Source organism: Mesoplodon mirus, assembly GCF_964341445.2.
Source record: "Mesoplodon mirus genome assembly, chromosome: X".
Lineage (NCBI taxonomy): Eukaryota > Metazoa > Chordata > Mammalia > Artiodactyla > Ziphiidae > Mesoplodon > Mesoplodon mirus.
This window is the reverse complement of record NC_138981.1, coordinates 51337890-51354768: the sequence shown is the minus strand read 5'-3', so window position 1 is coordinate 51354768 and position 16879 is coordinate 51337890. Positions and strand designations below refer to the sequence as shown.

Sequence of the window (16879 nt, the reverse complement as noted above, 5' to 3'; positions counted from 1 at the left end):
ATAAACAGAGACAAAAGGATAGGGAAGGGACCTGCACCAGTGGGAGGGAGCTGTGAAACAGGAAAGGTTTCCACACACCAGAAGCCCCTTCACGGGCGGAGACTGCGGGTGGCCGAGGGGGAAAGCTTCGGAGTAGCCGAGGAGAGCACAGCAACAGGGGTGTGGAGGGCAAAGCGGAGAGATTCCCGCACAGAGGATCGGGGCCGACCGGCACTCACCAGCGCGAGAGGCTTGTCTGCTCGGCCGCCGGGGCGGGCAGGGTTGGGAGCTGAGGCTCGGGTATCGGGTTTCGGTCAGAGCGCAGGGAGAGGACTGGGGCTGGCAGGAAGAGCCTGAAGGGGTTGGTTCACCGCAGCTAGCCCGGAGGGAGTCCGGGGAAAAAGTCTGGAGCTGCCGAAGAGGCAAGGGACTTTTTCTTCCCTTTTGTTTCCTGGTGCGCGAGGAGAGGGCATTAAGAGCGCTGCTTAAAGAAGCTCCAGAGACGGGCGCGAGCCGCGGCTAAAGGCGCGGACCCCGGAGACGGGCGTGGGACGCTGGTGTTGCTGCTGACGCCGCCGCCGCCACAAGGCCTGTGTGCGAGTGCAGGTCACCGTCCACACCCCCCTCTGGGGAGCCTGTGCAGCCCGCCACTGCTGGGGTCCCGGGACCCACCGACGTCTTCCCCGGGAAAGCGCACGGAGCGCCTCGGGCTGGTGCAACGTCACGCCGGCCGCTGCCGCCGCAGGCCCGCCCCGCACTACGTGCCCCTCCCTCCCCTCGGCCTGAGTGAGCCAGAGCCCCCGAATCAGCGGCTCCTTTAAACTCGTCCTGTCTGAGCGAAGAACGGACTCCTTCCAGCAACCTACATGCAGAGGCGGGGCTAGGTCTAAGGCTGAGACCCGGGAGCTGTGAGAGCAGAGAAGAGACAGGGAAATCTCTCTGTGCAGCCTCGGTGGCAGCGGATTAAAGCTCCACGGTCCACTTGATGTGCCCTGCGTCTGTGGACTGCATGAATGGACAGCGAATCATCCCAAATTGAGGAGGTGGACTTTGAGGACAAGATTTAAGATTTTTAACCCTTTTTCTCTTTTTACAACAAATTATCCCAAATTAAGGAGGTGGACTCTGAAAGCAAGATTTCAGACTTTTTCCCCTTTTCCTCTTTTTACAACGAATTATCCCAAATTGAGGAGGTGGACTTTGAGAGCAAGATTTTCGATTTTTTTTCCCCCTACTCTCTTTTTGTGAATGTGTATGTGTATGCTTTGTGTGAGATTTTCTCTGTATAGCGTTGCTTCCACCATAGGTCCCAGGGTTTTATCCGTCCTTTTTTTGTTTGTTTGTTTGTTTGTTTTTTCAATAATTACTTTTTTATTTTTAATAACGCTACTATATTTTATACTTTATTCTATTTTACTTTATCTTCCCTCTTTCTTTTTTCCTACCTTCCCTTCCTCCCTCCCTCCCTCCGCCCCTTTCTCTTTCTTTCCTTCCTCCCTCCCTCCCTCCTGTCGTTCGTTCTTTCCTTCCTCTCTCCCTCCCTCCCTCCCTTCTTCCTTTCACTCTTTCTTTCCATTCTCCCTCCCTCCCTCCTTTCTTTCTTTCTTTCCGTCCTCCCTCCCTCCTTTCTTTCTTCCTTCCTTCCTTCCTTTCTTTCCTTCTTCGTTTCTTTCTCTCTCTCTTTCTTTCTTCTACTAATTCTTTCTTTCTACTTTTTCTCTTTTATTCTGAGCCGGGTAGATGAAAAGTTCTTGGTGCTGTAGCCAGGAGTCAGTGCTGTGCCTCTGAAGTGGGAGAGCCAACTTCAGGACACGGGTCCACAAGACACCTCCCAGCTCCACATAATATCAAGCAGCGAAAATCTCCCAGAGATCTCCATCTCAACACCAGCACCCAGCTTCAGTCAATGACCAGCAAGCTACAGTGCTGGTCACCCTATGCCAAGCAACTAGGAAGACAGGAACACAACCCCACCCATTAGCAGAGAGGCTGCCTAAAAACATAATAAGGCCACAGGCACCCCAAAACACACCACCAGACGTGGGCCTGCCCACCAGAAAGACAAGATCCAGCCTCAACCACTAGAACACAGGCACTAGTCCCCCCCACCAGGAAGCCTACACAACCTACTGAAACAACCTTAGTCACTGGGGACAGACACCAAAAACAACGGGAACTACGAATCTGCAGCCTGCAAAAAGGAGACACCAAACACAGTAAGATAAGCAAAATGAGAAGACAGAAAAACACACAGCAGGTGAAGGAGCAAGATAAAAACCTACCAGATCTAACAAATGAAGAGGTAATAGGCAGTCTACCTGAAAAAGAATTCAGAATAATGATAGTAAAGCTGATCCAAGATTCTATTTCCATGATCCAAAATCTTGGAAATAGAATAGACAAAATGCAAGAAACAGTTAACAAGGACCTAGAAGAACTAAAGATGAATCAAGCATCGATTAAAAACACAATAAATGAAATGAAAAATACTCTACATGGGATCAATAGCAGAATAACTGAGGCAGAAGAACGGATAAGTGAGGTGGAAGATAAAATAGTGGAAATAACTGCTGCAGAGCAGAATAAAGAAAAAAGAATGAAAAGAACAGAGGACAGTCTCAGAGACCTCTGGGACAACATTAAACGCACCAACATTTGAATTATAGGGGTTCCAGAAGAAGAAGAGAAAAAGAAAGGGTCTGAGAAAATATTTGAAGAGATTATAGTTGAAAACTTCCCTAATATGGGAAAGGAAATAGTTAATCAAGTCCAGGAGGCACAGAGTCCCATACAGAATAAATCCAAGGAGAAATACGCCAAGACACATACTAATCAAACTGTCAAAAATTAAACACAAAGAAATCATATTAAAAGCAGCAAGGGAAAAACAACAAATAACTCACAAGGGAATCCCCATCAGGATAACAGCTGATCTCTCAGCAGAAACTCTACAAGCCAGAAGGGAGTGGCAGGACATAATTAAAGTGATGAAGGAGAAAAACCTGCAACCAAGATTACTCTACCCAGCAAGGATCTCATTCAGATTTGATGGAGAAATTAAAACATTTACAGACAAGCAAAAGCTGAGAGAGTTCAGCACCACCAAACCAGCTTTACAACAAATGCTAAAGGAACTTCTCTAGGCAAGAAACACAACAGAAGGAAAATACCTACAATAACGAACCCAAAACAATTAAGGAAATGGGAATAGGAACATACATATTGGTAATTACCTTAAATGTAAATGGACTAAATGCCCCCTCCAAAAGACACAGATTGGCTGAATGGATACAAAAACAAGACCCATATATATGCTGTCTACAAGAGACACACTTCAGACCTAGGGACACATACAGATTGAACGTAAGGGGATGGAAAAAGATATTCCATGCAAATGGAAATCAAAAGAAAGTTGGAGTAGCAATTCTTATATCAGACAATATAGACTTTAAAATAAAGACTATTAGAAGAGACAAAGAAGGACACTACATAATGATAAAGGGATCGATCCAGGAAGAAGATATAACAATTCTAAATATTTATGCACCCAACATAGGAGCACCTCAATACATAAGGCAAATACTAACAGCCATAAAAGGAGAAATCTACAGTAACACACTCATAGTAGGGGACTTTAACACCCCACTTTCACCAATGGACAGATCATCCAAAATGAAAATAAATAAGGAAACACAAGCTTTAAATGATACATTAAACAAGATGGACTTAACTGATATTTATAGGACATTCCATCCAAAGACAACAGAATACACATTTTTCTCAAGTGCTCATGGAACATTCTCCAGGATAGATCATATCTTGGGTCACAAATCAAGCCTTAGTAAATTTAAGAAAACTGAAATTGTATCAAGTATCTTTTCCGACCAGAATGCTATGAGACTACACATCAATTACAGGAAAAGATCTGTAAAAAATACAAACACATGGAGGCTAAACAATACACTACTCAATAACGAAGTGATCACTGAAGAAATCAAAGAGGAAATTAAAAAATACCTAGAAACAAATGACAATGGAGACACGACGACCCAAAACCCATGGGACACAGCAAAAGCAGTTCTAAGGGGGAAGTTTATAGCAATACAATCCCACCTTAAGAAACAGGAAACATCTCGAGTAAACAACCTGACCCTGCACCTAAAGCAATTAGAGAAAGAAGAACAAAAGAAACCCAAAGTTAGCAGAAGGAAAGAAATCGTAAAGATCAGATCAGAAATAAATGAAAAAGTGATGAAGGAAACGATAGCAAAGGTCAATAAAAGTAAAAGCTGGTTCTTTGAGAAGATAAACAAAATTGATAAACCATTAGCCAGACTCATCAAGAAAAAAAGGGAGAAGACTCAAATCAATAGAATCAGAAATAAAAAAGGAGAAGTAACAACTGACACTGCAGAAATACAAAAGATCATGAGAGATTACTACAAGCAACTCTATGCCAATAAAATGGACAACCTGGAAGAAATGGACAAATTCTTAGAAATGCACAACCTGCCAAGACTGAATCAGGAAGAAATAGAAAATATGAACAGACCAATCACAAGCACTGAAATTGAAACTGTGATTAAAAATCTTCCAACAAACAAATGCCCAGGACCAGATGGCTTCACGGGCGAATTCTATCAAACATTTAGAGAAGAGCTAACAGCTATTCTTCTCAAACTGTTCCAAAATATAGCAGAGGGAGGAGCACTCCCAAACTCATTCTACGACGCGACCATCACCTTGATACCAAAACCAAGCAAGGACGTCACAAAGAAAGAAAACTACAGGCCAATATCACTGATGAACATAGATGCAAAAATCCTCAACAAAATACTAGCAAACAGAATCCAACAGCACATTTAAAGGATCATACACCATGATCAAGTGGGATTTATTACAGGAATGCAAGGATTCTTCAATATACGCAAATCAATCAATGTGATACACCATATTAACAAATTGAAGGAGAAAAACCATATGATCATCTCAATAGATGCAGAGAAAGCTTTTGACAAAATTCAACACCCATTTATGATAAAAACCCTGCAGAAAGTAGGCATAGAGGGAACTTTCCTCAACATAATAAAGGCCATATATGACAGACCCACAGCCAACATCGTCCTCAATGGTGAAAAACTGAAACCATTTCCACTAAGATCAGGAACACGAAAAGGCTGCCCACTCTCACCACTCTTATTCAACTTAGCTTTGGAAGTTTTAGCCACAGCAATCAGAGAAGAAAAGGAAATAAAAGGAATCCAAATTGGAAAAGAAGAAGTAATGCTGTCACTGTTTGCAGATGACATGATGCTATTCATAGAGATCCTAAAGATGCTACCAGAGTATTACTAGAGCTAATCAATGAATTTGGTAAAGTAGCAGGATACAAAATTAATGCACAGAAATTTCTGGCATTCCTGTACACTAATGATGAAAAATCTGAAAGTGAAATCAAGAAAACACTCCCATTTACCATTGCAACAAAAAGAATAAAATATCTAGGAATAAACCTACCTAAGGAGACAAAAGACCTGTATGCAGAAAATTATAAGACACTGATGAAAGAAATTAAAGATGATACAAACAGTTGGAGAGATATACCATGCTCCTAGATTGGAAGAATCAATATTGTGAAAATGACTCTACTACCCAAAGCAATCTACAGATTCAATGCAATCCCTATCAAACTACCACTGGCATTTTTCACAGAACTAGAACAAAAAATTTCAAAATTTGGAAAAACAAAAGACCCCGAATAGCCAAAGCAATCTTGAGAACGAAACACGGAGCTGGAGGAATCAGGCTCGCTGACTTCAGACTATACTACAAAGCTACAGTAATCAAGACAGTGTGGTACTGGAACAAAAACAGAAAGATAGATCAATGGAACAGGATAGAAAGCCCAGATATAAACCCACACACATATGGTCAACTTATCTTTGATAAAGGAGGCAGGAATGTACAGTGGAGAAAGGACAGCCTCTTCAATAAGTGGTGCTGGGAAAACTGGACAGGGACATGTAAAAGTATGAAATTAGAACATTCCCTAACACCATGCACAAAAATAAGCTCAAAATGGATTAAAGACCTAAATGTAAGGCCAGAAACTATCAACCTCTTAGAGGAAAACATAGGCAGAACACTCTATGACATAAATCACAGCAAGATCCTTTTGGACCCACCTCCTAGAGAAATGGAAATAAAAACAAAGATAAACAAATGGGACCTAATGAAACTTCCAAGCTTTTGCACAGCAAAGGAAACCATAAACAAGACCAAAAGACAACCCTCAGAATGGGAGAAAATATTTGCAAATGAAGCAACTGACAAAGGATTAATCTCCAAAATTTATAAGCAGCTCATGCAGCTCAATAGCAAAAAAACAAACAACCCAATCCAAAAATGGGCAGAAGACTTAAATAGGCATTTCTCCAAAGAAGGTATACAGACTGCCAACAAACACATGAAAGAATGCTCAACATCATTAATCATTAGAGAAATGCAAATCAAAACTACAGTGAGATATCATCTCACACCAGTCAGAATGGCCATCATCAAGAAATCTAGAAACAATAAATGCTGGAGAGGGTGTGGAGAAAAGGGAACACTCTTGCACTGCTGGTGGGAATGTGAATTGGTACAGCCGCTATGGAGAACACTATGGAGGTTCCTTAAAAAACTAAAAATAGAACTACCATATGACCCAGAAATCCCACTACTAGGCATATACCCTGAGAAAACCATAATTCAAAAAGAGACATGTACCAAAATGTTCATTGCAGCTCTATTCACAATAGCCCGGAGATGGAAACAACCTAAGTGTCCACCATTCGATGAATGGATAAAGAAGATGTGGCACATATATACAGTGGAATATTACTCAGCCATAAAATGAAACGAAACTGAGCTATTTGTAATGAGGTGGATAGACCTAGAGTCTGTCATACAGAGTGAAGTAAGTCAGAAAGAGAAAGACAAATAACGTATGCTAACACATATATATGGAGTTTAAGAAAAAAAAATGTCATGAAGAACCTAGGGGTAAAACAGGAATAAAGACACAGACCTACTGAGAATGGACTTGAGGATATGGGGAGGGGGAAGGGTAAGCTGTGACAAAGCGAAAGAGAGGCATGGACATATATACAGTACCAAACGTAAGGTAGATAGATAGTGGGAAGCAGCCGCATAGCACAGGGAGATCAGCTCGGTGCTTTGTGACCACCTGGAAGGGTGGGATAGGGAGGGTGGGAGGGAGGGAGACGCAAGAGGGAAGGGATGTGGGAACAGATGTATATGTATGACTGATTCACTTTGTTATAAAGAAGAAAGTAATAAAAATTGCAATGGAAAAAAAAAACTGCAGGTACCATACCTACATATTTCACAAAAATGAGATCACAGCTATACTGAGATGTATACATAAAATCGGGAAGACAGGAAAATTTAAATAGCGATTATTACTGAGTGACAGAATTACGGAAGAACTTTTTTTCTTCCCATCTTTATTTTCTAATGCTTTCACATATTACATATACACTGAAAAATACATATTTACAATTTGATTTACCATTTAAAAGCTACAGAAGATTCTTACTTATATCTAATCTCATTTCTCTTTCACTTCCACAGTATTCCTTTGGCTAGCATTTTGATTTGCTACACTGGTACCATCCATGAAGAGAAAGCACTGATGACCTGTGATGGTTAATTTACAGGTCAACTTGGCTAGGCTATGGTGTCTAGTTGTTTGGTCAAACACCAGTCTAGATGTTGCTGGGAAGGTATTCTGCAGATGTGATTAACCTTTCTAATCAGCTGACTTTAAGTACAGCAGACTATCCTCCATAATGTGGACAGATCTCATCCAAAGAGTTTATAGAGCCTTAAGAGCAAAAACTACAGCTTCCCAGAGAAAAAGGGATTTTGTCTCAAGACTGTAACACAGAATCTTGTCCAAGTTTCCAGACTGTGGGCCTGTCCCACAGATTTTGGATTCAAGATTGCAACATCAACTCTTCACTGAATTTCCAACCAGCCAGCTTACCCTGATTCTGTTTCTCTAGAGACCCTGCCTGATACATAACTGAAATCCCTCCCATCAAAAGCTAACCACTCCCTCATCTCTACCTACCCGCCTCAGTTATCTTTGATTCCATTACAGGACTAAGTGAAAGGGATAAAGGAAACTCCACGGCCTACTACTTTCAATTACATTTTATGGGGCAGAAGGCTGAGATACTAGAGCTGTCTTACCATAGGTGTTTAGAGTGGAATTTTCTTCCCTCTGAAGGTCTTCCAGCCATACTGCAAGCACAGTGGAATCTGCATTGCAGAGAAGGTCATTAACCTAGTAGGGAAAAAAAGACCTGTCACTGGCCTTTACGTATTTACCTCAAAATCTTTATGAGAGCTAAATTCCCTGCTCTCACAAGTCAAATAATCCCACACCTGAGTTGATCCCTAGCTGTAAATTACTAACCTATGGAGTTATTAAACAAATCTCTGTCATCATATGTAGAGGACTTCAAAAAATGCATTATGTTTAAATATTTAACCAAATGAAGGCGACATTTTTAGACAATCAGGGAAATTTGAATACAGACGAGGTATTAGGTAATATTAAGGAATTATTACTAATTTTATAAGGTGTGATAATGGAATTGTGCTTATATAAAGAAAAATGTTCTCAACTGTTAGAGAAATGAATACTGAAAATATGATTTTTAAAATTAAAACCCTAGGAAATTTTTACAAAGTGTGTGTGTGTGGCGGGGGGGCCAGAGAGTGAAGAATAGATGAAAATAATTTTGCAAAATGCTGGTATATATCTGTTGAAAGTAAGTAATAGGTACATGGGAGTTCATTAAACTCTTCTCTCAACTTTTAATATACTTAAATTTTTACACAATTAAAAATTACCATGATTTGTTTCCGCTCCAGCAAAGATCCAAATGGTACACAACCTCCTTAAGGTTTAAATGTTAAAACTGACAAGTAGGGCTTCCCTGGTGGCGCAGTGGTTGAGAGTCCGCTTGCCGATGCAGGGGACATGGGTTCGCGTCCCGGTCTGGGAAGATCCCACATGCCACGGAGCAGCTGGGCCCGTGAGCCATGGCCACTGAGCCTGTGCGTCCGGAGCCTGTGCTCCGCAAAGGGAGAGGCCACAACAGTGAGAGGCCCGCGTACCGCAAAAAAAAAAAAAAAAAAAAAAAAAAAAAAAAAAAAAAAAAAAACTGACAAGTATCTTTATCACTGGAAGAATTATGCTTTTGTCAAAATGAACAATAAAAACTGACATTTTTATTTCCTTTCTGTGTTTTATCTAGGGTGAGGAAGGAATGCTATTTCTTCTCTGCAAAATCTCCTTAAGAAAAACAATTTGGTTTGTAAAAAAAATTCAGTCATAGGAAGCCACTATTTTTATTACTGTCTACTCTGGGGCTTCTATTTACATACCCATATCAAATACAAATCTTCTCTATGGCTGTGGAAAGTCCTCTAAATGTGATGCTAGAACAACTCAGGCAGCCTACCTTAACCTCATCTTTGAGGAAAGGAAGTGTAAAATGTCCATGGAGAAGTCCATTTTTCGCAAACAACACAACATCCTGCCGATTGGGTTTATCTTGCGTAGATGCAATCAAACTGCCTGAGGGCCTTAAAGCAAACCCAGAGTGTTAGGAGCATCCAAAAGCTCATCCAGATGGCTAAGAACAAGATGAAATTCAGAGAAACAATTCTTTCAGCAAAAACAAAAAGCCTCCATCCAAGGAAGTTTTAAATCCCATGTTTCCTGGCAAGCAGTCACCCTAGTGTGGGACTGTATCTGCCCAGAGGACACAGTGCCTTTTTCTGATTTGCACAAGGGCTCTATTTGCCCACAAAGACTCACAGATTTAGACTGCACTTGGGTGACTTTTTAAAAGAACCAATAAATTATTTAAACCATTCCCAGTATAATGTCCTATAAAACCATGAACTATTTCTCCTTCAATTATATGACTTCAGCAACTCAGGTAGGTATTTTTAAAGACTTCTCAATCTACTGAAGACACCTTGATCGCCCCATATTGTTTATATTTGTCTCTAGTTTTAATTCAAATACATTTCTCTCTTTCCTCTGTCATCCAATTGCCACTCAAATACTGGTGGGAAACAGATGTCTAAAACCTAGAGACCTAGGTTTTGCCTGTAACAGATGCTACTGAGGCAGGAAATATTTCTTCTATCTATAATCAGGACAGCCATATATCACAAGCCGGTTGTGACCTGCACAAGGGTACTAGGCCAACAGGTGAATAGGGCCCAAATCCAGCCCACGTGTTCCTCAGCAAACAGGTCCCCTTAGTGTGGGAGTTTGTGCAGAGAAAGGAAGCCCTTTCCTGGTTTTCACCAAAGCTCTGCTGCCCCACAGAAATTCACAGACTGCAACTTTCCTTCTAAGCACCACTTTCTGTTTTACACAGTGGCTTCATGTAGGCCCTGCCTATAACCTACAAAACGTGTGGGCCTTGGAATGATGAGGTCTGTGAAGCTCAGAATCTACTATTCAAACCACATTCAGACTTCACGGAACAAAAAAAGAAAGATACGGGCTTACAGCCAAATGAGAAAAAGTAATTATCTCTTTGTGTTTTATAAACACCCACATTCAATAGGTACCACCACTCCCACCCTAGTACCAAGAAATTCTCTGGGAAGAAGTTACAAGGTTTCTTCTCCCACTCACTTCCAAGCCAGAGCAGGTCCCAGTCCTGCCACAGGCTCACTGGCTGACTGTGAAGCAAACTCCCAGCTCCACACCCTGACCTTTCGAGCCCCTGTGTAGTAGATAGAAGGAGAAAAACAACAACAGCAAAACTTAAAGCATTGTGATAAATGTTGTCAAGTCCGAACTTCCAAACACCTTCCTTATTAATAAAAACTGTCGTGGGTTCACAAAGCCAATTAGATGAATCTTGTTAAAAATTCGTATCCAACAGGTAGGAGGCTGGGCCAAATAGCCTCAAAGAACTCTTCTGATTCTTAGCTCTATATTCATTTAACACCTAAAGCAGCACATCGTTACCTCATGGGTGTAATGAAAGAAAACCCTCAAAGCAAAAGGAAGAAAAATTTATTTCCATACCTGTCTCTGGGCAAACAACACTCATAGCAAAAAACTGTCCATCGCCACGCCAGGTAACTTGTGGTCTATGGTCATCCCAGGGAAAAGCAGACTTGTGCTAAAGAGAGGAAAAACCACAAATGTTACTGGGGGCCTTAAATGGCCCAGAACCAAACAAGCCCCAGGCTACTAAAGTTAAACCTTTTATTTAAGGTTTAAGCTATCTAGAAATCGAGTTTCACAGAATCCTCAGGAACCCTTCCAGAAGGGCCCTTAGACCCAGAAATCGAGAGAAAAGAACTTAACAAAGCAAAACAAAATCTTTCTCTGGGCATTAAAAAGTGGCCTCCAAGCACAGCAACAGGGAAAAAGAGCCACAGATCTAGATATTAAAAATAACGAGCTGAGGAATCTATCAGGTAACTATACAAGGAAATTTATGTTTGTCTAAATTTAAGCGGGTAGAGTTTCATTCACTGGGTAAACTTCGCAACTCTGCACAGAAGAGATAAGAAGATGAGAGGAAGGTGGGCAGGGAAGAGCCAGAGGAGATAAAGCCAGCAGCAGTGATGAAAACATGGACAAGCTCCGCATTCTGCAGCACAGAAAGAAGAAAGGTTTCCAGTGCCACTTGCACCTCCGTCCCGAAAGCCTTGAAGACAGAAGCCAATTCTGTGGGGCTGGGGACAAATGACCACCTGAGCATCCATCACCACATTCCAGTGACAGGCTAAGTCAGAATGATGCTAGTGCCACAAGCTGCACAGTAGGGAATACACAGCAGCCTAACAAGATTTATTCTCAATGAAATCGCCCTGTGGTATACACAAACTTCCTCTAGTGAAGGGTTAGGAGACAATATGAGTTACACGGAATGTAGCCAGAAATAAAGTAAGGATGGAAAATGTAACGGCAGGCAGTATATGATTCCATCTATCCTAGAAGGTCAGCTCAGGGAAATTTCCACATATAATACAGACAAAACGCTTCCATTTGCTCCGGCCCACATCTGGGGATTATCCTCAATTCCTCTCTCTCTCTCTTACCCTACGTCTATCTATTATCAATAAATCCTGTAGCTCTATCTTCAAAATGTATCCAGAAAGAAGGAAAACATAGTTTCATCCAGGAAGGGAAATCAGAAAAAAAAAAAAGACTAATATATACATATGTAGGAAAAGGATAAAAACATGCATGTGAATGATCAACAGTGAATGCAGGGCAGCAGCTCCTTCTCGGGAGGAATGGGAAGGGTATCAGGAAGGGATACAGAATGTTTCATTTCTGTCTGTGATGACTTATTTTTTTAAATGAATATTGGTGATAGTTATTCTCTATGTGAAAAAAAGAATAACAAAACAACTTGGCAATAGAAAGGAAAAAAGGATCTTTCTAGGATGACTCATTCCCTAAGGTCTCTAAACAGCTTCAGTTTTACTAGAGCAGAAGAGATCTGTCCATTAACACCCTCTACCTGTGAAACAGAGCAGGACCCTATGGTCCCCCACCCCACCCCATGTCCTCAGCCTGCCTTTTGTCTGCAGAAAACCTTTAGCCAAACAATAAGTTTAATCAGAGAAGTGAGAAAATGCAGAAACAAAGGAAAACAGTCCAACATGACTACATAATAATAGTTTAGTCATTAAGCACAGTCAAGGACCTTTTTGGTTCCTCCTCAAGGGCTATAGATAATATTCTGAGCCATATCCTTTGAACTGTCTTATAGATATTGAAACCCCCACTGGGTGGAAGAAGTTAACTACATGATGACCAGACTGTGGCCATGACATAAGTTGCCACAAATCCGAGAATTGGCCTCAAAGAAATGGGAACAAACCGACCCTGGAAGTAAAGACTAACTGTACTTAATAATCGAGATGATGCTGGTCAGACCACCACATGACCAATTTCAAGATGACTGTCAGAGCTGCCTGTACTGTTTCTGCATATAGCCCCCTCTCTCGGCCTATAAAAGCTCTTGCCCACTGGTTGTCAGGGAGGGGAGTCGGCCTTTGCACAAAAATCCGCCCCCAACCCTCCCACCCCCCGGTTGCTGGCATCCAGTGGAATAAAGCTAACTTTCCTTTCCACCAACCTTGCCTCTTTATTGGCTTTAGAGCGGCGAGCAGCCGGACCCCACTTTTGGTAACACCTGGACACCTAAGAGCTCCTGGTGTGTAGCAGAACTTCTATTTGTTCCAAAGAAGGTTCTTTATCCATCAGACCAACCTTACCATTTGCAGCTGAAAGGCAGCTTGCCTGCCTTCTGATCCATGGAACCGCGTCTCCTTCCTGCCCCAGCCAACAGTGATGAACTTGCCTAGAGAACAACTGAGTGAGAATATGCACGACAACCAATAAGCTAAATAAAATAAATGCAGTTTCATAGCTATTCTTCATGAAGTTGGGTCCTCTGAGACCTCTCAATAAATTGACCAGCAGTCAATATTTTAAAAACTTATGTTCCATATTATATGCTGAAGTGATTTTGAAGACTTTGAAATGCCCTTATTTTGGAAAGAGCTCTACTACCATCGTATATAAATTCCCTTGATGACAGTCAGCAATCCATCCCCAGTTTACAAGGAGAATGAAACATGAAGAATCTATGCAATACGTCCACAGATAACAAAACATAAAACTCAAGAAGACAAGAGCTGGGAATAAAATTCCGACTGTAAGTGTTCAATCCACTAAATGTATCCAACCTCCCTGCTAGCGTTGGAGGAGACCATGATTATGGAACTCAACCCCTCACAGAGACAGAGACTGAGACCCCCTAGTGACAGAGGCCAAAATTAGAACACAGGGCTTCTGCCTTCCAGGCTGGGCTTCTTTCTAAATTATAATGCTGATCTTACCTAAAATATAAAGTCAGAGTTGCTGAAATAATGCAGCCTTCTGTTGTTGAAGGTAGGACTTGGCATCCACCTATAAGAGGTACTACAGAGATGCCCCTGAAAGCATCAGCCAGATCCAGGACCCAATATTTCCCTCCTATAACTGATGCTGATTCTGACGAAGCAGGGCTGTTTATAATTCCTACAAATTATGGGTCAGCATGACCGTTTCCTGTCTGCTCTGCTTGGGCACATCCAAGTATTGTAGTACCCCAAAGCATACCTTGCTGCTGTATACAAACAGTAGTGCCTATCCTGGTGCAGACCCCTGGGCTTCTATCCGAAAGTTTCCACAGAGAGATAAAGGGTCAAGGAGCAAAGCAAGACAACTTTTCCAGTGGGATCAGATAATAGGTGGTGGAGTTACAGCAGCAATCAGTAAACTACAGCCTGCATCTGCTTTTACAAATAAACTTGTATTGGAACACAGCCATACCCATTTCTTTATGTACTGTCTTTTGAGTGTTTTCATACTACATCAGCAGAGTTGAGTAGCTGCAACACAGACCATATGGCCTGAAAGCGGAAAACAGTTACTGTCCAGTTCTTTACAGAACAAGTTTGTCGACACCCCAGTTAGAAGAAAAATATCTATTCACCACTCCACAGAGTGACTTTTTGTACTGACAAATACATTTCTGAGACCTAAGACCCTGACTTGGACTCCCTCTCCTTTGATTTACTCTATTAGACTTCTTATGGAAAAGTCGGTGGGATGAGCCAGGCCCAGAGCACCTTCCCATGCAAAGATGTGTTGGTTACTACCTCTATGACTATCCTCAAAGCTGGATGCCCCAGAGTCCCCCCCGGGCCCTAGATCCAGCACCATACCTGCTCCTTGAGCAAGCACATCTAATCCCAAGATTGTAAAGATTCCCCACATGCCAGTGACTCCCAGTCCACAGCTCTGGCCTCTCCTGAGCTTCAGCCCCTTCTACTCACCTGCTTTACTTGGTGATCCCATAGCGCCCTTAAACAAATCCAAAAAGGAACTCATCACCCACCCTTTACAGACCAGCACTTCCCCCACCTTCCCTCTCAGATACTGACATCTTTATTTCCACCACCTGAGCTTCTGGCTAGAGTCCCACTAAACTTTCTTCTTCACCTTACATACCCAAAGCCTATTTATTTCACTTTCTAAACTGGTATTTCTCAAACTAGCTAGGGCAGGAGGGGGACCATGCACATATATTCAAAAAAAGTTTCCCGTAATTCCAAAAAATGTACTCCTATCCTCATTGAGAATCAAAATTTTCCTGCATTTTTCCCTTTTCTAGTCCCACACCCACCTTCTTTATCTCTCACCTGGATTCCTGCAGCAACCTCCTACCAGGTAACCCTGTCTCGTCTCTTCCCTCTCCACCAATCAATCAATCTTGCATCATCAGAACGTTTAATGACTGATCTCCTATAACTTAATGTCCAAATTCCCTATCAAACTTAATCAAAATCCCTCCCCTTTATTTCATTCCACATCCATGTCCTGTCATTAGGCAATGCTGAAGTACTCATAGTTGCCTGAATAAGCCATGCTGTGTCAAAGGCTTCTATGAAACATCCCTGCCTTGGAATGAACTAATTCACTTGCTTGGACCACTCCCCCACCCTCAACCCTCATTTACCCAACACCAAACCAGCCAAAACTCAGCTCAAGTCGGCCTCCTCTGGGAAGTCTTCCATCCCCATTACTCCCTTTCTCTCCTTATGCTACCCTAATACCTGCACATCCTGTTATTATTGACTCCTTAAGGGAAAAGATGAATTAGCCACAGCACCAAACACACTGCTGGGTTCATACTACCTACTCAAACATTATTTCTGAACAAACAAATTATTTTTGAATGAATAAATGAGTAGCACCTTTCTAAATGATTTCTTACTTAGTAGAACGAGAAGTCATGAGGTTAGACCTCAGCAAAAGTTAAAATACCATCTCCCCCATCCTTGAGAACCTCAATCAGGCCAGCCACCTGGTGCCCTCAAGTTGGCCAGAGCTTCTTATACTCAATAAGCATCTCCCCTTCAATAGTTCCACAGCCTAATGCCCATATCACCTCAGCTAGATCTTAGCAAGAAAACAATATGATGGTTCCCATGAAAATTCAGGTCTAATCAGTAGGAACAAAAATCAGCTCTCTATCCTGCCTCTCTTATCTTCTCCCCAAAATTGTACCTCAGAAATGCTCTCCTTATTCTAGCTAGTACAGTCCTTTTCATTAAACACCCCGGCTAAGCCTGTCCTGGGGTTTGGGCAACAACTACCCAGGTGATTCTAAGCACAGATCCCTATTCCCCAAGTTATTGACCAAGCCAACTCTGAGACTTGGAGAGGCGCCAGAGGTATGCCTTTTAAAATCTGGAATGAACTAAAGGAATTGGGCTATCAGACAGTGAATTAAGTAGGGGTTTAAGTTCCTTGGGCTTATGACGTGCCTACTAGTGTGCAAGACAAGTCACAAAATGTTTCAAACAAAGCTATACTTACTTTCACCAAAATCATCCTGGTGGATTTGCTGTTCCATGATTGGTTCAAACTCCTTTGTCATCATAATTAGGGTCTGTTGACCTTGGGGGAGCAAAAACAAGAATGATTTTGTTCTCATTTAGCAAATCTGCCATTCCGTAAGTATCTATAGCACTGGAAGCTACTGAGCTGGAGTGGAGGAGCTTATAGTCAAAACAGGGAAGACAGAACTTATTCAAAATGTTCTGACTCTCATTTTTATAAAGAACTTTTGACTGGGTACGTCACCTAGTGCTTATTCTCAGCTATTTATGTATGTCAAGCTAACATTAAAGTCCACATAGCCCTCCTCCACTAACTTCAACGATTTAGTCAGCAAGATATCTCTTCAAATGTATACCTCATCAGGGTGCTAGTTTG

At 41.8% G+C, this 16879-nt stretch overlaps 1 protein-coding gene across 9 annotated transcripts in view; it reads right to left on the bottom strand.

Moving 5' to 3' along the window:
• The window catches only part of LOC309796831 (elongator complex protein 1-like), a 73441-nt gene that overhangs the window by 47716 nt on the left and 8846 nt on the right, over window positions 1-16879 (bottom strand). For all 9 annotated transcript variants that reach the window (XM_082610199.1, XM_082610196.1, XM_082610198.1 and 6 more), the window contains 6 exons: window positions 16481-16561; window positions 13327-13412; window positions 11114-11210; window positions 10715-10805; window positions 9519-9642; window positions 8239-8332 (listed from right to left, as the gene is read on the bottom strand). In XM_082610199.1, the coding sequence (XP_082466325.1) occupies window positions 8239-8332; window positions 9519-9642; window positions 10715-10805; window positions 11114-11210; window positions 13327-13412; window positions 16481-16561 (573 nt within the window). The remainder of the gene's footprint in view (window positions 1-8238; window positions 8333-9518; window positions 9643-10714; window positions 10806-11113; window positions 11211-13326; window positions 13413-16480; window positions 16562-16879) is intronic.